General features: G+C 39.2%; 1 protein-coding gene across 13 annotated transcripts in view; it reads left to right on the top strand.

Moving 5' to 3' along the window:
* SUCLG2 (succinate-CoA ligase GDP-forming subunit beta) overlaps nt 1–20,192 on the top strand; it is a 326,281-nt gene that overhangs the window by 125,865 nt on the left and 180,224 nt on the right. For all 13 annotated transcript variants that reach the window (XM_049642683.1, XM_049642688.1, XM_049642692.1 and 10 more), the window contains 4 exons: nt 6,021–6,120; nt 7,129–7,219; nt 11,481–11,633; nt 13,155–13,244. In XM_049642683.1, coding sequence (XP_049498640.1) covers nt 6,021–6,120; nt 7,129–7,219; nt 11,481–11,633; nt 13,155–13,244 — 434 coding nt within the window. The remainder of the gene's footprint in view (nt 1–6,020; nt 6,121–7,128; nt 7,220–11,480; nt 11,634–13,154; nt 13,245–20,192) is intronic.

Genomic DNA, 20,192 nt, shown 5'->3' with positions numbered 1-20,192 from the left:
TTTATTTTATTTTATTTTATTTTATTTTATTTTATTTTATTTTATTTTATTTTAAGTAATCTCTACATCAAACTTGGGGCTCAGACTCATGACTCCATGAGTCATGTGCTCCACAGACTGAGCCAGCCAGCTGCCCAAAAATGGTTTCTGATACCTAGTTTTCCTTTATCCTTCTTTCACTTCAAGTCCATCACACAATACTGTAGAAATGCTATTGGGGTTCATAAATGCTTTTAATCTTCTGTGGCTGTTTTCAAGATCTGTTGAAGTTGCAGATGTTATACACAAATCTTTATTATCAATGTATATTATAAATTTGTCCTGTAATCTGTACAAAACACAATATAGATTTCATCTGGAAATTTCTTCTTCTGAAGAAACTTTTTTTCCTAAAAAGTTGTCATTTTTTTTCCAGGTAGCTTCATTTGCAGGAGATCCGTTTCATGTCCTCTGGTTGCAATCTTATAATGTTAGAGATTCTTTGATAACACAGGTGTCTAAATAAATGTGGTCTTTTTGTCATCAATGTTAGGAGGTTCTGCCCTAAAGGTTTCTTACAGAAATATATATCTTTTAATTTGATAGGCAAAATGTAAGATTGTTTTAGTAGTCTTAAGCTATAGAAATAGTAAGATATCACAACTGAATTGAGCCTTTCTGAAGTAATTTTTATCTAGCTTTAAAAATTTTATCACCAACAAAGTGTGTCAATCATTATGAAAATAATAACATCAGTGACAAGATCAGAAGAGTAGACTAGTTTATCATTAGAGATTTTAATGAAAACTATAATGTAATAAATATACAATATTTTTTAAGTTTGGCAATCTGAAAATACAATGTCAAACTTTAAGAATTTGTATAGGAACTAAAATTAAAATTATTCACTTGAAAGCAAAAGTGTGTTATGATATAATTATCTCCTTTATAATCAACAATCTGTTCCAAATGGCAGTATCATGCCCCTACACTATCCAGATGAAGGAAGTACTTTAGATAAAGTGGAATTAATTGACTACTGTGTTTGATAGGAACTTAAGGATTTAAAACTTACATAAAAGCTTTATCAGTAAAGGATTTCTTAATGTAAAATAATGTCTCCCTAAACAGCTTCCTAATTTGTATCACAAAACCCTTGTCCTAGAGATGGCTCTAGTTCCATCTTTTGCTTTAAAAGTGACTATTTCAGGTGTGTGTAATTTGAATCTTCTTGGGTAGCAGTCTGGTGGGGAGCCAAGTATCTGTAATCCTAATTCAATCAATGGATGTGACCAGTGATGAAATAGTTTATTCTGACGTCTTTCATGTTTGAAATTTTCTGTTCCAGTACTGGGCAAGCCCACATCAGACATGTTGAAAGGTGAAATAATTGTTTTAGTTTCAGAGATGACATTGGGCATATGGAAAGAGTCATTGCAATATTGTCTCATTCCCAGTGACCTAATTACAACTTGAGGAAATAGGACTCCATCTACAACAGCTATTATAATAATCGAAGATAGGTAATTCTCCAATTTTAGGTTTGGGTTCTGGGGTCATAATGAAGTCACAGAAGTTAACTCATTTTCTTTGGGAAATTGGCACTTAGGCACTTATCACCCTATAATTGTATGTCCTTTATAAAGGTTCCTCTTTCTGTAATATCTTTCAGCTCTTTTCATGCATCACCTTCCTCCTTCTTCTTGCCTTCCAGTAATAGGTCAATTTGAAATACATTGTAACTTTCTCAATTAAGAATCCTATCAAACCTCATGAAAGGTGATCACCGTGCTGGAAATTATGCCATGCAATTGTGCTGAAAACTGGATATTCCAATTTTGCTCCAGTCAGTGAACCATGGAAATCACAGTTCCCCCAAGAAAGCCAATGTTATTGACTTGAAATAGATGGTTACCTTAGTAGTTTCCAGGTATATACTGCTGCATTTGCATTTAGGAAGCTATTATATATTTTGTTAATGTTTATGTATTTTTGGGAAAGAAGGGCACAGAGAAGGAGACAGAGAATCCCAAGCAGACTCCACCCTGTCAGGGCAGAGCCCCGTGCCTGAGCTCCGAGCTGCCACTGACAAACCCCATGAAATCATGACCAGAGCCGAAATCAAGAGTGGACGCTCAACTGACTGAGCCACCCACATGCCCCGGAAGCTGTTATATTTTTGAAGAGAGCAAGGTTGAATTCACTAAACTATTTTAAATAGATAGCTGAAAATAACATTCTTACTGATATTCCTGATAAACATTTTCACACATATAGTAGGTCCTTTTGCATTATGGTTCTGAACTGTTTCTTATAAGCACTCTTTTGCATAAATGTATTTTCAGAATGCTGTCTCTAAAAAGCACAGTGAACCAGTTTTACAAAGCTTGTCTAATTGAAAACATTTCTTATTTATTCTCTTTAGGTTATGCTTTTCTTAATGAATTTAATTTTTTTCTTTGTATATTTAATAATGCTTCTAAGAATGTTTGTTTTCCAACATAGGACCATAAAAATTAGCATAAAACTTTGTTATTGTAATTAGAATGAAACTTGTCGTAAGAAATGAAAGGAAAATATTTGAAAAAGTATTATTTTAAAGTGGTTAATAGAGTCAAACAAGACCATGGTGTGGGGTTTTTTTGAGGGGGGGTACTTTCTAAATGGCTATAAATATTGTTCTCATAAGAGATTTGGTAGTTGAGAATCTTACATATTTATAAGCTTGTCAAATATGTCACAGTGCTTTTTCTCCTAAAATACATATAAATCATAGTAAACTGGTTTCCATCTAACCAAGAGGAATCCTAGTCATGAGCACTGTTCATTATCAGAAACTAACCAGAAAGGGAACAAAATAAAGTGAATGCATTGCACATTTACGCTGCTGCATATAAGAGTAGTAGTTAAGGACAAGGAGTTTGGAGTTATACATACCTGGAATTTTCCACCTCGGAGTCCAGTACTATGGTTATCAGTACAGAAGTGTAACCTGTTTCCATACAAAAGCTATTAGAGTAGATGTTATTTCTCCCTCCATCTCTTTTTTTAGCTTGTTACCCCTAAAGTATGGTTAAATCATCTTATGGCAGACAAACATTGGATTTCATGTCTGAGATATTCTTCTGTAACTTTGCTTGGGTTTAGGAGAGTAACGTGAAAACCCAAAAGCAATCCAAAAATGTGTATATTTGGTGAAATCAGATTTATTTTAAATAGAATGGAAACAGTGACTGTGTGAATCAGCTTGGTTAATACTGGATGAGAAGAATAGCTACTGTTCAGTAGGATTTGGCTGCTTAATTTTCTCCCCTCCGAATAAATAACTAAATTAAATTACTTCACGTGAGTTGCAGTCAAGATGAGACAAACTTGCTTTCTTTTAGGCTATTGATGCCCTATACTTATTTAACATCTGAGATCTAATAAGAAGAGATGATTTTAGTGAGCTTATTTTCGGCCTGGGGTGTAAGTTGCAGGAGACATACCTAGATGGGATACAGTTTTTTCCTTTGTCTTTTGCCATTTGTCCCAGTATGGCTTCACAGCGCCCAAAATGGTTGTTTGGTCTACCAGCTTGGTGGCATGGAATCCTTTGACACGTGGTCAAATGGTGACACATGTAATTGACAACCACTTCATTGAGGCTACAACTGTTTCTTTGTCTTGATGGTTCATGCCTAAGGCTGATTTAATTAAGCATATCTAGTGCCAATTAATGATGCCCAATTAGGTATTCTGTCTGGCTTTCAAGTGTTGCTGCTGGAGATCTAGAGAAAAGCATCTCTTTCTTCTGGATGACAAGCATGTGAAAATTGATAATGGCAATGGAATGCTGGTTATCCTTTTTAAATAATTTGAAGGGATCACAATTAAAAATTTGAGTAGACCGTATTTTTTCTATTTGATGGCTCCAAAAGAGAAATAGGAAATGTCTTCCTATATACCTTTATTTTTTTGGTTAATTTCTAAAAATAATTAGCGATGATAGTTACCATGTTTTGACTTCTTTTTAATGTGCCAGGCATTGAGATAAGCACTTTACCTACTATATTTCACTTACTCTTCACATCATCCTAACACTATAGATTATTATAGCCATTTTACTGACAGGCATGTCACTTTTCCCTTTCTGAGCCTCAGTCTCCTCCAGTCTACAAAGAAAGTGATAGGCAGAGTGAGAGATTTTAGGTCTGTTTAACTCCACAGTCTGTGCTCTTACTGCTGTTCTTAGGCTCAATAGCCAAGATACGAAATACATTCGTTTTACTTGGTTTCTTTCCTGGTGAGTTTCTGGTAATGAGTTGTCATCCCAACTTGCTCTTTACTCAGGTTGATGTGAGCCAGTTTATCCTAAGACATGGGTTTGACTGATGTTGTGATGGTTCATATCTAGGGCAGCAACAGGTGTAGGAGGACATCAAGGGCAGCAGAGAAGGAGCCATGCTTGCTTCTGGGAGAAGGTGAAGCCTGGTTTTCTGAGTGTTAAGAAAATTTAGGGGAAGGGAAGACCAACGAATAAAGACCAAGAACTTTCATAATCTGACTACCTCAGCTGGAGTAGCTGTCTTACCCAGTGCTGTCATAATGTCAAATCTTGTAGCTCCTTGTTGCGTTCATGACAAAACCCTCTGTGGCTCCTTCTCTTTGAACCTTTGCCTGCTTGTCTTGAGTAAGAAGAACAATAATAGAAATCACTGAAACAGCCAACGCTTACAGAGCCCTCCACCTTCCATGAATGGTGGCTGCCACCAGCAAACTTATTATTATTTGCCCACATCTGCCTGAGTGGAAATAATCCTTTTGATTCTTTAGAAGATAGAAAGGTATTAAAATGAACTAAATGGTTATGGCAGTAGCCTTTCATTAATCATATGAGTTTCAGGCTCTTGGGATAAAGTATTTACATGTATTGTCTAATTCTTAAACCAATCCTCATCATTTTTTACAGTTGGGTAAACGGAGTCTCAGAGACATTTAGTAACTTGCCAGGTGTCGTCACCTGGATGGGGGACAGAGTCCTGATGGAAACCCAGTCTGCAGATTCTAAACCTGGTGTGTTAAACCAGAAGGCTATTAGAGCCTTATAGAAGATTGACTTAGTTTTCTGATGTTAGACAAAGAGGAACGACAAACAGAGGGTGCCAGCTGTGGCTGAAGATGTGTACTATTTGGTTTGTGAAACATGTTTGATTTGAGGGCTGTTTGTTTTTTCCTTTTGTGGTTGGGGAGGGCAGTGTCCCTCTTTGCTCAAGACCTTATTTCTGTCACTGGGCTGCTTCATGCATTCAGCTTTCAAGCCAGGCGCATGAAGATGTTTGAAGTTTATGACTCAGGTCTCAAAGGTCAACAACAGGCAGTACCTGCCCCCCCCCCCCCGCCCCTGTTCCTTGAGTATGTCGAGAAACAAAAATTCCACAGCCACCTTCCTCCAGGATGTTTTGTTACCCTGCCACCATTTCAGAAATATTGCTTGCTTTCAGGTTCAATCCATTTCCTCCTCCCTTATCCAGTCCCATCAATATATAGAACAACTGCTCAGAAATCTGGTGGTTTCCAAGAATACAGTTATTAACTGCTCTCTTTGCATCTTGTCTTAAACGTCTCCCCTATGTAATCCAGTCTTCCCTTCGACATCTCAGCCGGCTGACAGGTAGTTAGTTCTTCTGACTGGCAGATTGGTGCCTCAGCCACATGGGAGTGTCATTACACAGTAAAATTAATACCTCCAGCCTGGATTTATTTAGCATCTTCTGACACTCAAAAGAGCAGGGGAACACATGCCTTGCTTTCTCTTGGGATGGTTGAGTATTAGATTAAACTGGTAGGAAATATTTTAATGCCCTCGATAAAGACTTTGTATTTAGGTGCATTGATGTTTTTTTTCTGGACGTTTTTTGTGCCTTTATTTTCAAAGTTGGTTTAATAGAGCTTTTACAAACACTTTTGGAAATTAGGTGCATTTCCACGTTCCTTGTTGCTCAAAAACAAAACAACAACAACAGAAAAACCCACTACTGACTCTGGGTTTTCTTTTTCAGATGCAAAAGAAATTGTTTTGAAAGCCCAGATCTTAGCTGGAGGAAGAGGAAAAGGTGTCTTCAGTAGCGGTTTGAAAGGAGGTGTTCATTTAACAAAAGAGTAAGTCTGGAGGTGTTACTTCTCTGTCTTTTGGCTAAGTATTAATGGAAGATCTTACTCATGATTGAAGGGAGCATTGAGAAAAATGGTTGGAATGGGGTGGGAGCAGAAGGTAGCAAGTAGAGGAAATGAATTATAGGTAGAGGAGGGCTCTGGCAATGCTCCAGTGTTCTTTCTCCCATAAAAGGATTTTTTCCTCACTAATTGGTAAAAAACCTGACACTCCGTCTGCCCTAGACAGTCAGTGATCCATCATAAATGTTGAAAATGATAACACAAAATAAATGCTGCCGCCATATTGTCACTTGCCTATTCTGGAGCCTGCAAGTGGCTCCCCATTACCAGTGGCTTCACTTGTCCCTCCTGTCTGACAGTCTGAACCTTCCCTTATGGACTGTCTCTTGTGTCTGCCAGCACTACTCCTGTGCCTCTCTTCCGTCACATACCTTTTCATTATTTACTTTGAATCATACCCTCTCCCTTATGCCCTCATTGGCCAATACTTCTCACATTACCCAAGTCAAGTTTTTGTTATTCAGCTCTTATCTAAATCTGTTGTGCATTTCAGTATTGTCTTTCTACTGTGACTGTAACTTATTCTGGGGAGAGAGGATAGCAGAGGGAAGCAAGAATCTCCCCTTTCCCTTCCCTTCCCTTCCCTTCCCTTCCCTTCCCTTCCCTTCCCTTCCCTTCCCCTCCCCTCTTCCTCATTCCCTTTCTTTCCTTCCTTCTTCCTTCCCTTTTTTCAATCTTCCTTCCTTCCTTCCTTCCCTCCCTCCCTCCCTCCCTCCCTCCCTCCCTCCTTCCCTCATATATATTGCTCTCAGTGAGCCTCTGGTACCTTGCTAGGTACCTAGTACATAGCAGAAAGCCTTGTGGACTCTGTGAGGGTGGAGCTGGACCCTGTGCAGTGTGGACATGAGGACATAACATGCACTCTGCTTTAAAATAATTTTCACCGTAGACAATGTTTTTGTTTTTTCTCTTTCCCTTTTCCTTCACTCCTAGCCCTCAAGTTGTAGGCCAGCTGGCTAAACAGATGATTGGGTATAATCTAGCAACAAAACAAACTCCAAAAGAAGGTGTGAAAGTTAACAAGGTAATATGAATGCTTTTGGTCATTTTCTGTGTCGGTGTTACAAGAAAAGAAAATCACATTTCATTTTTGACAGTCTGATGAAGCAGTGCACTTTGGCCATGTGCCATTTTGTTTTTTAAACTTCTTATAATCTCTTTAGGTTGTGGTATGACTTTGAGGAGAAATAAAAAGGGTTCTGTGATAGTGTGAGTGTTTATCATCATCAGCATTTAGTAAACGTAGGTGCGGGTGAGTGATCAAAACAACTGCTTTGCCTTTCAGAACATTCTGTTTAAAGCTGGAAAGGGCTTCGTACTCAGCTCTTCCTGCTGATAGCTCTTCCTGCTCAGTGCAGGACATTCTCTGTTCCTCCACAACCCCATTTCATTATGTATCAGAGTTACCTGTAATGTTGTTTTTCTAAGTGTCGCTATACCTTACTTTGAGTTTAGTAGCGTTTAAAGCCATGTTATCCCTGGAATTATGGAGTATTAGTGGTCCTTTGGGGTTCTGAAGTGTATATAGGCTGCACATCATACACACCTGCAGAACTTAGAGCCCTGTGTGAAGTGGCCTGCCTCAGGCATAAAATTGGGGTGGCACAGTCGAGGCCAGAACCTAAGTCTCCTCCTGTCATTTTGTTTGCTGTACGCTCCTCATCAATGGAAGCACCAGAACTCGCTACCTGATTTGCAGGACCCAGTGCCAAAACAAATGCGGGGACCTTCGTTCAAATTTCAAGTCACTTACAACAAATAATACACCAAGAGACCAAGAGGAGGACCCTTCTGAGTTTCGGCCCCTATAAGTTTGACTATAAGGACAAACCCCAGCCCTGGCAGGCATAGATCGTTAAAAGGCCCTGTCATAATGGTGCAAGGGGGCCCAGCATTTTGGGGAGCAGATTAGATAAGGTTAAAAATATATCCAGGTTCTGCCAGTGTGTTATGCCTAGAGAACCTGAGGTAGTACATTCTGTTTTTAATTTTCAGGGTGAGTTGTGTGGAAAGTTGTTAACATGACCAAAAAAAAAAAAAAAAAAAAATCGCTGGGTGGTTTACTTAGCGTACCATGACAGGGTCTATCTTGGTCCCAAAGAGGGAGATGGAAATCCTGGTGGTCCTTAGCTCTTTCACTCCGAGAACATAAAGCTTTTATAAATGTTAGGAAAGCATATTGACGAAACTGGTTATGCTGTTTTCCCTTTACCCCCACTTCTCACAGTTAAGAACTATTTAAAACTCAAAAGTGTTTTGTTTTGATTTTTGTTTGGCCCAACACAGTACTTGTATTTGCCTTTTAAATCTGATTATGAGCCTGTGCCTTTGTTAACTTCTTCAAAATTTGTCCATAGAGGACATGATAAGTATTTTTTTGTTTGTAGGAATTCGTTGTTTTATATGAATATATTTCTTTTTAGATTATAGTTTGTGATACTTTTTAAAAGCATGTAAAAAATACCTAAAGCAGATTTGCACTGTGTGGTAATGCATAAAATTAGTTTGTAGATAGGTTTTGAAAGACTGAAGATAAGTGCATTCCTGTACATTGAGTCATTGCTAGGAAACATCTAGAATGATTTACTTTTAAGTAGTGTTTTTTTTTTCCCTGATTGTAAAAGTGATTCACACACATAAAAACTTCCAGTAGTACAGAAATATAGAAATTAGAAAATAAAAGTTTCTTGGATTCTCACCACAGTGAAATATCATTTCTGTCCTTTTTCTGTATAAAATGTATGTTACCCCATTTCTATAATAATATTATATGTGGTTTTAAGGAACATGCATTTTTTTTTACATATGAATATCTTGGACATCAGTAGAAGTCCCCCAGAAACTTTTATTTCTAAGTTTAATTGAGAAGCTGTTAAACACACATACGTACATTTATATACATTGGATATTTTTTTCTAAGTCTGTGCCAATGCATTTTAGGTGTGTTCCCTAGAATAATAATAGGGGAGGTGAGACTGCACTCCTCATTATGTTCTTCACGATTCAGTACCAGCAAAGCTTACTGCTGTGTAGCAAGCAAAGTTCAGAAACCGAATATATTTTTAATGTTATCTAATCATGGTCCTGTTGCGAATAGTTTGTGCACTGGTACTCATCCACAGTTTCAACAGCACCATATTAAAAACAAAAACAAAAACAAACCAACCAGCCAGGTTCAGTGGTCCAGTAGGGTAAAGTAAGTGAAAAAGCTTTCTTTCCTGGGGGACTCCACGAAAAGGCTGTGCTGATGATACTGTTTTTGTCAGTCACAGATGAAGTCACATTATTGAGACGTGTCTAACTGAGTTCCTGGTGGGATGAGAGTGTTTGTGGAATTCACTGGGAATGTTTTCTTAAAGAGTGATACCTTATTTACACCAAGCAGGAGCCAGTTCAGACAGCAGCTGGTCTCTCACAAATAGAAATTTGATGGAACGTACAGAACATCTGTCAACATTTTAGAAGATTAAGAATAGGACTCTTGAATGACACGTCTCCTAAAAAGTTAGAATATTGTGTTGCTTCTCAGAATAACTACTGAAAATCATTAAATCTTGTTCTCTAGACTAGCTCTTATTAGATAGAAAGTGAACTTGAAAACAGAATGCTTCTATGAAAATCTTAACACCACGTGCCAAGAAGTATTTCCTACATAGTCATGAGTTACCATTTATGATAAAAGAGTCAGTATGATGCCTCTTATCGGGCATTTTATTTTTAACCAGTGATAAATTCCACAAGTATTTGAAAAGAAGAAATTTTGAGTTCATTTCTTTATAGCATTTTAGGTCGTCATGTTTATCCCATTTCATGTGACTTAAAAATTTGTGGTTTTATGACATCTGGGTAATTAGCAAGAAATGCTGTTTTATCTGTGACTTTCTTTTGTGAAACCTATTAGTGGACTACTTTTAGGAAAAGCAATGTAAATGCTTTCATTATTTTCACTTCTAGTACTGATGATGAATATTCTTTTCTTTCCTTCTTTTGTTCGTTCTTTCTTTCTTTCTTTTTTAACCATCCAAGGCATCTTTTACCATTTTTATTTGGAGTGTCATTTGGTACAGTTTCTCTCTCTAAGGCAATTTGATAGTACTTAACATCTTAAATATGAAGAGTCTAAAACCTAGCCATCTTTTTTCTAGGTACCTTACTATAGGGATATGAAAACAAATGAGTGAAGATATACACACAAAATAAGCACTCAAGTGGCATTTGAGAAAAATTGAAGTCCACGTAAATGTCTGTCAGTAGGGATATGGTCAAATAAATACTGACATATAAGTACCGTCTAGTCACAATGAAGAGAGAGAATGTTGGAAAGATTTCCAAGCTGTAATATTAATATTAAAAACAAGAAGAAAGAAAAGCATTCAAGCACGTATAATATGCTTCCATGCGCACTACGGTAATGCTTGTAGATGTATAGGAAAGAGAGAAGTCAGCAGTGATTTTTCCTGGTAGGCCTGCTGCACACAGCTGTTGTGGTTGTATACTGAGCAAGACAGCCAGCCGAAACAGAACAGAATGAAACCCTTCCATCCCACTTGTCTCTTGCCCAAGCACAGTCCTTGCATACACTGGACCATATCCTCCCAAAGGTGCTACTTTATCTGATGATCACAAACGTTTCATTTGGGCTCCTGATCACCCTAACTGCTGAGGCCCGAGTGCTGTATATGTGCAGCTGGGGGCTGCTTTCACTGTGTCATTTATATACGTCTAGTACCTTTTGCGTTATTTTTGAACACGCAAATAGTATATTTGTAATTTAAAAGGAAGCATAAATTGAATTAGCAATACACTTGATCAATGAGATAGAGGCATATATACATATAAAGCATCAGATGTACTGTAAAAGAATCCTTTCTTGGGCAGCAAACTTGGTTTTCCACTAGTGTAATCTGAGAAAAATCAATGTGGTAATATGTATGTACTGTTAGTGTCTCAAATTAAAATAACAACTGCTTCCCTGGAGTTTTTCTTAAGTGTCAGGGTTTCTCAAGGAAGAAGAAGAAAAAAAAAAAAAAAAAAGATTAAAGTGGGAAAGTTCCTTGAGGCAAACCAAATACCTGTCACTTGAGCAAGTTAGCAGGATCAATTAAGGAGGTGAAAATGGGCGTTCTGTACCATGAAAGCAGAACTCTAAAATCTCTGGGAGGTAACTCAGTGGGTTTGAAGAGCCTAAAATGAAGCTGTTTGATTTGTGTAGCAAGTTTATATAGATTTCCAAGTGGGAATGAGCTTGATGCTGAATTAATTTGACTTTCCCACTAATGTGGTAGGTGATGGTTGCTGAAGCCTTGGACATTTCCAGAGAAACCTACTTGGCCATTCTGATGGACCAGTCCTGCAATGGCCCTGTGCTGGTGGGCAGCCCTCAGGGGGGCGTTGACATCGAAGAGGTGGCCGCTTCGAATCCAGAGCTTATTTTTAAGGTATGTTTGTATTCCCGACTATGCTGTGTTCATTGACTATTGTTGCACGAGCTGTTAAAGATTTAATGTGCAGTCTGAGGCTGGTAGCAGCACGTTCGTTCCTGGGATTTACGGCATGAAAGACCTTGAGTCCTTTTTCTTACTGAGCACTATGCTGAGGTTGGGCAGAACCAAGGTATTCCCTATCCAGGGTCTTTTTCTTTGCTTTCCCCCTCCCTCCCTTTATTCCTCCTTCCTGCCTTTTCTTCCTTCCTCATTTCTTCCATACCCCGCCCCAAGAATTAACCAATGGGAGAGGACTGTGGTGTTTCCATTTCCCTTAGTTGACTCCACCCCACCGCACAGTGTATATGATCCAGAAATCTGCTCCTAGGACACCAGATGTGAGCTGGAGACTGCCATGATGTCTTTCAGTACAGCTTATGTAAACCGGAATCCTTCAGGGGCCCAGATTCTATCAGTGTGCTTCAATCCTTTAAAGCTTGCCCTTAGTATCTGGTCACAGATCTGGCTGAGGTCAAATCCTAACTCACCAGCAAGCATCTCAGTGTTTCCAAGCCTCATTGTTTTTGAATCACTTCAGTGATTTCCACCCCACAGAATTGTGAGAAATAATGAGGTGATGTGTACAAAGTGCTTCTCAACCTACCTCAGCTGTGAGAAGAAAAATCTACGGTCTTTAGAACTGTAATTCTGGTTTTTAATTTGGGGTTCTTGGTGTCAAAAAATCACATTAGAAATTTTTAGCAGAAAGATATATTATTTCTTTTAGAATGTGATTTTGTTTCCCTTCAAAAAGCAGGAATTTTTTTTTTCCTGAACCTCTTTGTTTAGATCAGGTACTGATACTTTGGGTGATTGGTTTTGGAATATTTTCACCCACATTACATCTTTTAGGTTAGCTACCTTGCAGGTTAAGTTGAGACTTTACATGCTAGCTTACCAATAATACCTACTCATTTTCAAAATTACTGTGATTTAAACAAGCCATTCCATTTGTGAAGAGAACACCTGAAATAATGTATATGAACAGCACTTAGTATCTTGGAGAGAATGGCACTTTGTAGAGCTCAGGTATTATTAATAATTATCATCATCAATAGGGTATTTAAATCATATGGTAATATTTAACCTACATATGACAAGCTCTAAACTTAACAGCAATATTAGGCAGGAAAACCTTACTCTGGAAGCCTTCCAAAAGATGTCATAAAAATTAACTGACTAAATATTCGTCGGTGCCATCTGTATAGTAATTAAAAGTGAAAACTGGCATCCGATTGTCTTGTCAGCATGCCACCCTGAAGAATTACATAGTTTTTGGAAAGGCTGTGTTTTAGATGGTCTGCTAATTAAAACATACCCTATAGGCAGCTGCAGTAGCCCTGCTCGGAGATCTTTGGAAAGGTGCCACCCTTGAATTACTCATTTGCAAATAAATACTGAGCCTTTTCTTTCCAGGTTGTGAATCTTTTCATTTGCCTGTCTTGAGTTTTCCTTATTTTATTCATTTTTTCCCAGGAAGAAATCGACATTATTGAAGGGATAAAGGACAGCCAAGCTCAGAGGATGGCAGAAAACCTAGGCTTCCTTGGGCCTTTGAAAAACCAGGTACCTGAGCATTTGGAGGCCACTGTGCATATGACTTGTTTCAGAAAATGTGTGCTACCTTCCTTACTTGCCTCTGATGTTTGTGCTTCTCCAGGACCCAGGATTATTTATTTGTCCAACCATTTTTCCCCAGTCGTTTGTGATGAAGAAAAATATTTCCCTTGTGTTCTAGAAAAGGGTGTTTATGAGATGTGTTCAAATATACGTGTGAGCGTTGTGCGCGGATACATGCGTTTTGCTGTGTATGTTAGTCTCTCTGTTTTTTTCTGCAGCACTACAGTGCCAGCCCATGAATTAGATGAAGCAGCATAGTGGTGAGAGGGACAGGCTGTAGAGTCAGGCAGACCTGAGTTTGAATCCTGTACTGCCATCCAGCATGCCTGATTCCACCCATCTGAATGTCTGTCATCGTCTGTGAAATGGGGATAATGAGACCCCAAATGAGAGGCCTCTTGTTAGGACAGAGTAAGCCCAGTACACAGGTGCTTAGTCAGTACTCCAGAAAGGCCAGCTGTTATTGTTATTAATAATACACATTACTTAACTAATTGCTATTCTTTCATAGCTTATGGGATTTGAGATGAATATTAATGGCCTGAAAGTTATACATCACAGAAAACAGCTTAAATTATGCCAATTTAGTAATCATATCTCATGGCTTCAAAGACAGAAAAACTGTCCTCTGAGCTTTTGGGGGAGAGACTCTGTCTTGAGCTTCACAGTTCTGCGTTGTCCTTGGTCCAGCCCACCGAGCCGCATTGGGTGTTTACATGAGCAAGCTTCTTTGTCTCACAGTTAAATGAGAAGGATTTACTGGCTGTTTTCTTCCTTCTCCACTACCAAGAGAAGCCACCTTAATAACCCAAAGTCCTGTGTGTATGTATATGTGAGTGTGTACGTGAGTATGTGTGTGTTTCCTGGAGCCCCCAATGGTTCCAGGGTATTTCCTGCAATTTAGTTGGGCAACGTTCCTCTAATAAAACAGATTTCACACTCTTTTCTTTTTCTTTTGATTGACTCTATCTCTAGAAATTGAAGGCTGGAAATAGGCAAGTCATAGAAGGGTAAAGCAGAGTAAGACTTTAAAAATATCTACGTTTGAATTAAGAGAGGACAGCACTTAACTTGAACTTGGGAGGAAAGGCTCCCTTGGAAGGTGGAAGGTTCAAGATGGAAGAAGGGGCAGGAACATGTGGGACTAAACCTTAGCAGGAGAAAGAGCCAGGACTCAGTGGACAGTTACAAGAACTAATTGTCACTTCTGAGACTGTCAAAGAGATGTCAAGTTAGTGACGTGCTGAAAGGAAGTTATCGTGGATTCCTGAGTAAGGGCTGCCGTGGTTGGAGTCACCTCCTGAGAATGAGGTCACTAATTAGCTTAGCCGTCCACTTGACACTTATTGTGGGACTTCTTGTGTAGGGGTGTGGTCACTGAGACCGTTCTTCCATAGGGTCCCCGTGTTCTAGCGACGCTGCCCTACAGTCAGCTCCAGAATGTGCTCCATAACCCTATTCACATTCTCTGTATGCCTCTGCACATTGCTGTCTGTCTTACTTATTTGCAGTCGCCTTTGTAGATCCTGGTGTGCACCATGGAAGGGACATTGTCAGCTTTGCTCACTGCTCTGTTGGAAGCGAAGTTCTTGGCAGGTATATCAGATGCCCTGCAAACATTCGTCCTATGCGTGAATAGGTGCTACAACACGTCCAGGATGTCCACTTCGAAGAGCTTCCTGGGGAGTTGGTGATAGGCAGGAGAATAAATCTGGAGCGGGCAAATCTGCTAACCCCTTGGCTTGACAGCTCAGGAGGTGAATGTGACAGAGAGTTTTAGAGAAGGCAGTAATAGTTCTAGGGACCCCAGTAGATAGATTCCACCACTCTTCATTTAGAAGAGAAATTTAAGAGTCATAGCTCTTTAAATGGTTGAATCACGTTTTTTCCAGCACTCCAGACACTCTTAGGTTTAAATGAATGACCTGTGGAAGGAAGATGAGCATGCAAGTTCTCAGGGGTCATGAAGCACTATGATGTCATTGTATTTTTGACTTAAATGTGCTAAGGAAAGGAAAGAAGTTTTGAATTCATTTTTTTTCCTGTTTGTTTTTTCTTTTCATTGCCAACCAAATGAAAGCCTTTAAATCTCCGTTTGCTCAGCAAAGTTGGAGTGAGCTCTCCCTGGGTGCTGCTCACTCTGCTGGACCCTGGAAAACATGATGAGAAATAGCCACTGTTCTCCAGGGGCTCCCAGAACAGTGATCAGGTGCTGGTAGCGATTATAGGGACAGGGAGTAGGAAGGAGCGCGAGGGTAATCCTAGTTGTAGGTGTGTGGGAATTTGTTCATCTAGGGACAACTGATGTTATTTGTACACTAGGAAGGAGACTGTATGTGTGCTGGAGTAGTAGATTTGGGCATGCATTAGGATGCTTCCTTAAGCCACAGGGATCAGTGAAATGTTCCAGAAAGTCAGTGTCTAGTAAGCAGAGGCTTACTCGCAAGAAAAGGAGACTTGGGAGGAGGCTCCCAAGAAGAGAAAACATGAAAATTGTTTTTATGTTTTTATTTATTTTTGAGAGAGAGACAGAGTACGAGTGGAGGAGGGGGCAGATAGAGAGGGAAACACAGAATCCAAAGCAGGCTCCAGGCTCTGAGCTGTCAGTACAGAGCCCAGTGCAGGGCTTGAACCCATGAACCGTGAGATCATGACCTGAGCTGAAGTCAGATGCTTAACTCACTGAGCCACCGAGAGCTCCAAGAAGATTATTTAAATGACCATCGATCAGTGATCCTTTGGTCAAGAAACGGTACCTTCAAGGTACCTTAGATTCAGTGTGACCTTGAACATTACTTAATTTTCATCTAGGATATGGTTTAGGCATGTGGAGGCTGTGCTCTCTTGGATGAACAACTTATAAAATGATTATCTTGTAAAGTTACTAATATCTTTCCAACCCATGCCTGTTGTGTCTGAACTCAGTGAGGTATTCACGTTAGACTTAAAGAAATATCACCTGGTACAGAAATTACCAAGTATGTGTTCCTGACAGAATTCATTTCAGCAAGAATTGGTTGGAAAGACTAAAGCCACAGGAAAGCAGAAAAGGACTGAAAATTCATAGATCTGTCAATTGTGTTAGTTATCCTCTATACTATTAACTTCTTTTTTTTTCTTTTTTTTTAATGTTTATTTATTTTTGAGACAGAGAGAGACAGAGCATGAGCAGGGAAGGGGCAGAGAGAGAGGGAGACACAGAATGTGAAGCAGGCTCCAGTCTCTGAGCTGTCAGCACAGAGCCCGATGCGGGGCTCGAACTCACGAACTGTGAGATCATGACTGGAGCCGAAGTTGGACGCTTAACCGACTGAGCCACCCAGGTGCCCTAATACTATTAATTTCTGAAACATAAGCACCCTGTATTGTCAATATGCAACTTCAGTATTTAAGCTAATAAAAAGATTTGATGGGCCCAGTTAAAAAAGATCACCAATACCTCTGGGAATGGTTTGTCCCTCTGGCTAGCTTTAAGAACTGTGTGTGAATGTTGATGACATTGGTTCCTGGAATCAAACCAAAATATTGCTAAAATTTTTAAGCTATTCAAACACTTTTGAAGGTACCTGTAAATTTGTCAGGGTTTCGTACATATGGCCCAAAGGATATTTGATTTTAGGCATCGTAATTTTTTAAATTGCTTAGCAAACAACCTTAAAATAACATTAATTGGTGGCAAAAGAAGAGAAAACAAATAGTCTGTAGAGTGTGGTTATGAACTGAGGAAGTAGGTGGCAGTAGGAAGCTGGCTGCCTGTAAGGTAAACAGCAGAATGTTTCCTTTGACTTGTGTTTAGTTTATTCTTTAAATATGAACATGTTTGGAAAACTGGGGAGCTAACCCCCACTTTTCCCAGGCCCTGCCATTTCTGTTGTTGTACCTGCTCAGACTGACACATTTGCCTGCCTAGCCTTCACAGTCATTTACTTGGATGGCCTCTGGAACAGGGCACGTTCAGTCTCCAAGCCAGGCTGTTCTCCCTTTTTTAGATCTTACATCGCAGATTTTGTAACACGTATCCCTTAGAGATCTCACAACGCAAATCTAATCATGCTTCATTCCTGCTCAAAAAAATGCTTATGGTCTGTCTTTGTACAGAAATGAACAGTTCTAACAGTGAATACCCCCAACTGGTGTGTTAGTATGTGATTGTAGTGGCACTAATGTTTAGAAAATTTGGGCTTCATGGTAAGTTACGTTGATAGAAGCTTAAGAAACATTGTTTCTTTTTAAAATTTTTTTCATGTTTATTTATTTTTGAGAGAGACCGAGAGTGAATGGGGGAGGGGCAGAGAGAGAAGGAGTCACAGAATCTGAAGCAGGCCCCGGGTTCTGAGCCATCAGCACAGAGCTGATGCGGGGCTCAAACCTATGAACCACAAGATCATGACCTGAGCTGAAGCCAGATGCTTAACTGACTGAGCCCCCCAGGTGCCCTGAGGCTTAAGAAGTTTTGAAGTGACCCAGCTATCCACTGACAAATAAGTGGATCCGCAACAGAAGGTTGTTTAGCTTTGAGAAAGAGGAAGATTCTGATGAGGCATGGACGAACCGTGAGACATTGTGCTAAGTAAAATTAGCCCATCGCAAAAAGATACATGCGATTCCATTTATATGAGGAGCCTAGAGTCATCAGATTCATAGTGATGGAAGGTAGAATGGTCGTTGTCAGACTAGGGGAGGGGAGAATGGGGAGTTGTTATTTAATGGGTATAGGGTTGCAGTTTTGCAGGATGAGAAAGTTTTGGAGCGTGGTTGCATGACACGGTCAGTATACTTAACACCACAGGAATGTACACGTAGAAATGATTGGGATCGTGAATTTTATAGTAAGTGTATTTCTAAAAAGAAGAAAGTTTTAAAGGACCTGGGATAAGATCTTATATATGTAGGCATCCAGAAGATTTTTTCTGTTATGTAGTTTCTCCTCATTATCCAATCAGCCATTAATTGAGCCAGTATTTTATTGCGTGTTGACTCTGCACAGAGGCTGTGTGGGTACCGGATAGCTGGCATGCCTCTCTCATGCACAACACTGCAGGCTCAGATCAATGGCCTAGAAAACCCCCCGAAATCAAGTCTGTTTGACAGTGAGTTACATATCAGCTTAGCATTGTAACTCAAAATCCATTTGGATAAAAAAAAAAAAAAAAAGTAAACATCAAGTAAAAGAAATCTTACAGTATTTGAAAAAACTAATTGGGGAACCTCAGAGTGAGACCATCCTTCTTAAAGTCTGACCCAAAGCTAGAAGCGCTCAATGAAGAGTTCCATTATTACTATTTTATGTGGCAGAAATAACAGACCCATGGGTGAAAGGTAAATGTTAAAGGAGAAGAATATTTGCAATTTATATGGGATGATGAGCTAATTTCCTTCATGTAAAAACCCTTCTTATAACTCAGTGAGAAAAAGACTAAAATCTCAACAGAAGAATAGGCAAAATTCACAGAAAAGGAAATACAAATGTCTCTTAAGCTCAGAGAATAATGCTTAAATTAACTAATAGTAGGAGTAGTCTATATGAGAGACCCATTTTTACCCGGCATACTGGCAAAGATTGATAGCCTGTGGTTGTGAATAGAAAAACAGTTTCTATGATCCTTGTTTGTGTAGTGGGAAATTAGTGAGAGCTTCTACCAAGAATTATTTAAGATCACCTTTTATTATTTAAAATCCCCACATCTCTTTCTTTGCTCTACTCTGGGGAATTTATCCTTTAGATATACATACAGAAATGGATAAGGCAACATTTTAAGTAATGTCAAGCTATTGGAAACCTAAAGGCTATTGTTTAAGAGACAGGTAAACTGAATTATGGTAAATCCATTCAATAAGCTATTCTGTAGGGGCGCCTGGGTGGGTCATTCGGTTAAGCGTCTGACTCTTGGTTTCACCTCAGGGTCACGGTCTCATGGTTTGTGGATTTGAGCCCTGCATCAGGCTCCATACTGACTGTGGGGAGCCTGTTTGGAATTTTCTCTGTCTGCAACCTTCCCGCTTGTGTACTCTCGCTCTCAAGATAAATTAAAAAAAAACAAAAACAAAAACTAAAAAAAAAAAGATATTATGTAGCCACTTACAAGAATAAGATCATTGTATTTGTGTGGCTGGTGAAGGCTTTCTAAAATCTGTTAGGTGAAGAAACAAAGTATAGAACCAAGGTGGTTTTTGCTAGAAAGGTGAGCTCAGAATATGTGTACTTGCACATACACAGACTGTCCCTCGGTGAAGCACCAGCCGGGAAGGGGGCTGCTGCTGGATGAGACGGGAGCCGTGTGGCTGGGGAGTCTGGTGAAAAAAAAATCAATATTAAAAAATATTCAGTCTTACTCATTATGCGTGTTTACTTATAGCTACTGGGTTTCAAATTAGGATTTAAGAAAGTTTATATAACTATATACATATATGAGAAAAGAAAGATATGTATGTGTGTGTGTGTGTATATATATATATACATATATATATATATATATATATATATATATATATATATATATGATAAAGACCATGTGAATTTCATTTCCAGGAGTTTTTCAGTCAGTACTGGAACAGAGAAATACTCTCAGTGTTTAACCACAGTGGGACTTTATTCTAGGGACTTGGTTACATGGTGGTTCAAGAGTTGAGAAATTCCAGGATGGGCAGAGGCAAGGTAGAGCTAAGCCATAGCAGGAAATTGTTGCTCCCTGAATGCTGGAGGGACCACGTGAGGACGTGGTATTTCTGTATCTTGGGATACAGAAGGTAGAACCCTGCTGGGCTTCTGGTGGTTGCTAAAGCCAGTGAAAGAGATGCTTTTTTTTTTTTTTTTTAAACAGTTTATTTTTGAGAGAGATTGAGAGACAGCCCAAGCATGGAAGGGGCAGAGAGAGGGGGAGACACAGAATCTGA

Source organism: Panthera uncia, chromosome A2 (assembly GCF_023721935.1).
Source record: "Panthera uncia isolate 11264 chromosome A2, Puncia_PCG_1.0, whole genome shotgun sequence".
Classification (NCBI taxonomy): Eukaryota; Metazoa; Chordata; class Mammalia; order Carnivora; family Felidae; genus Panthera; species Panthera uncia.
The sequence above is the reverse complement of the archived record's forward strand: the minus strand, read 5'-3'. Positions and strand labels throughout refer to the sequence as shown.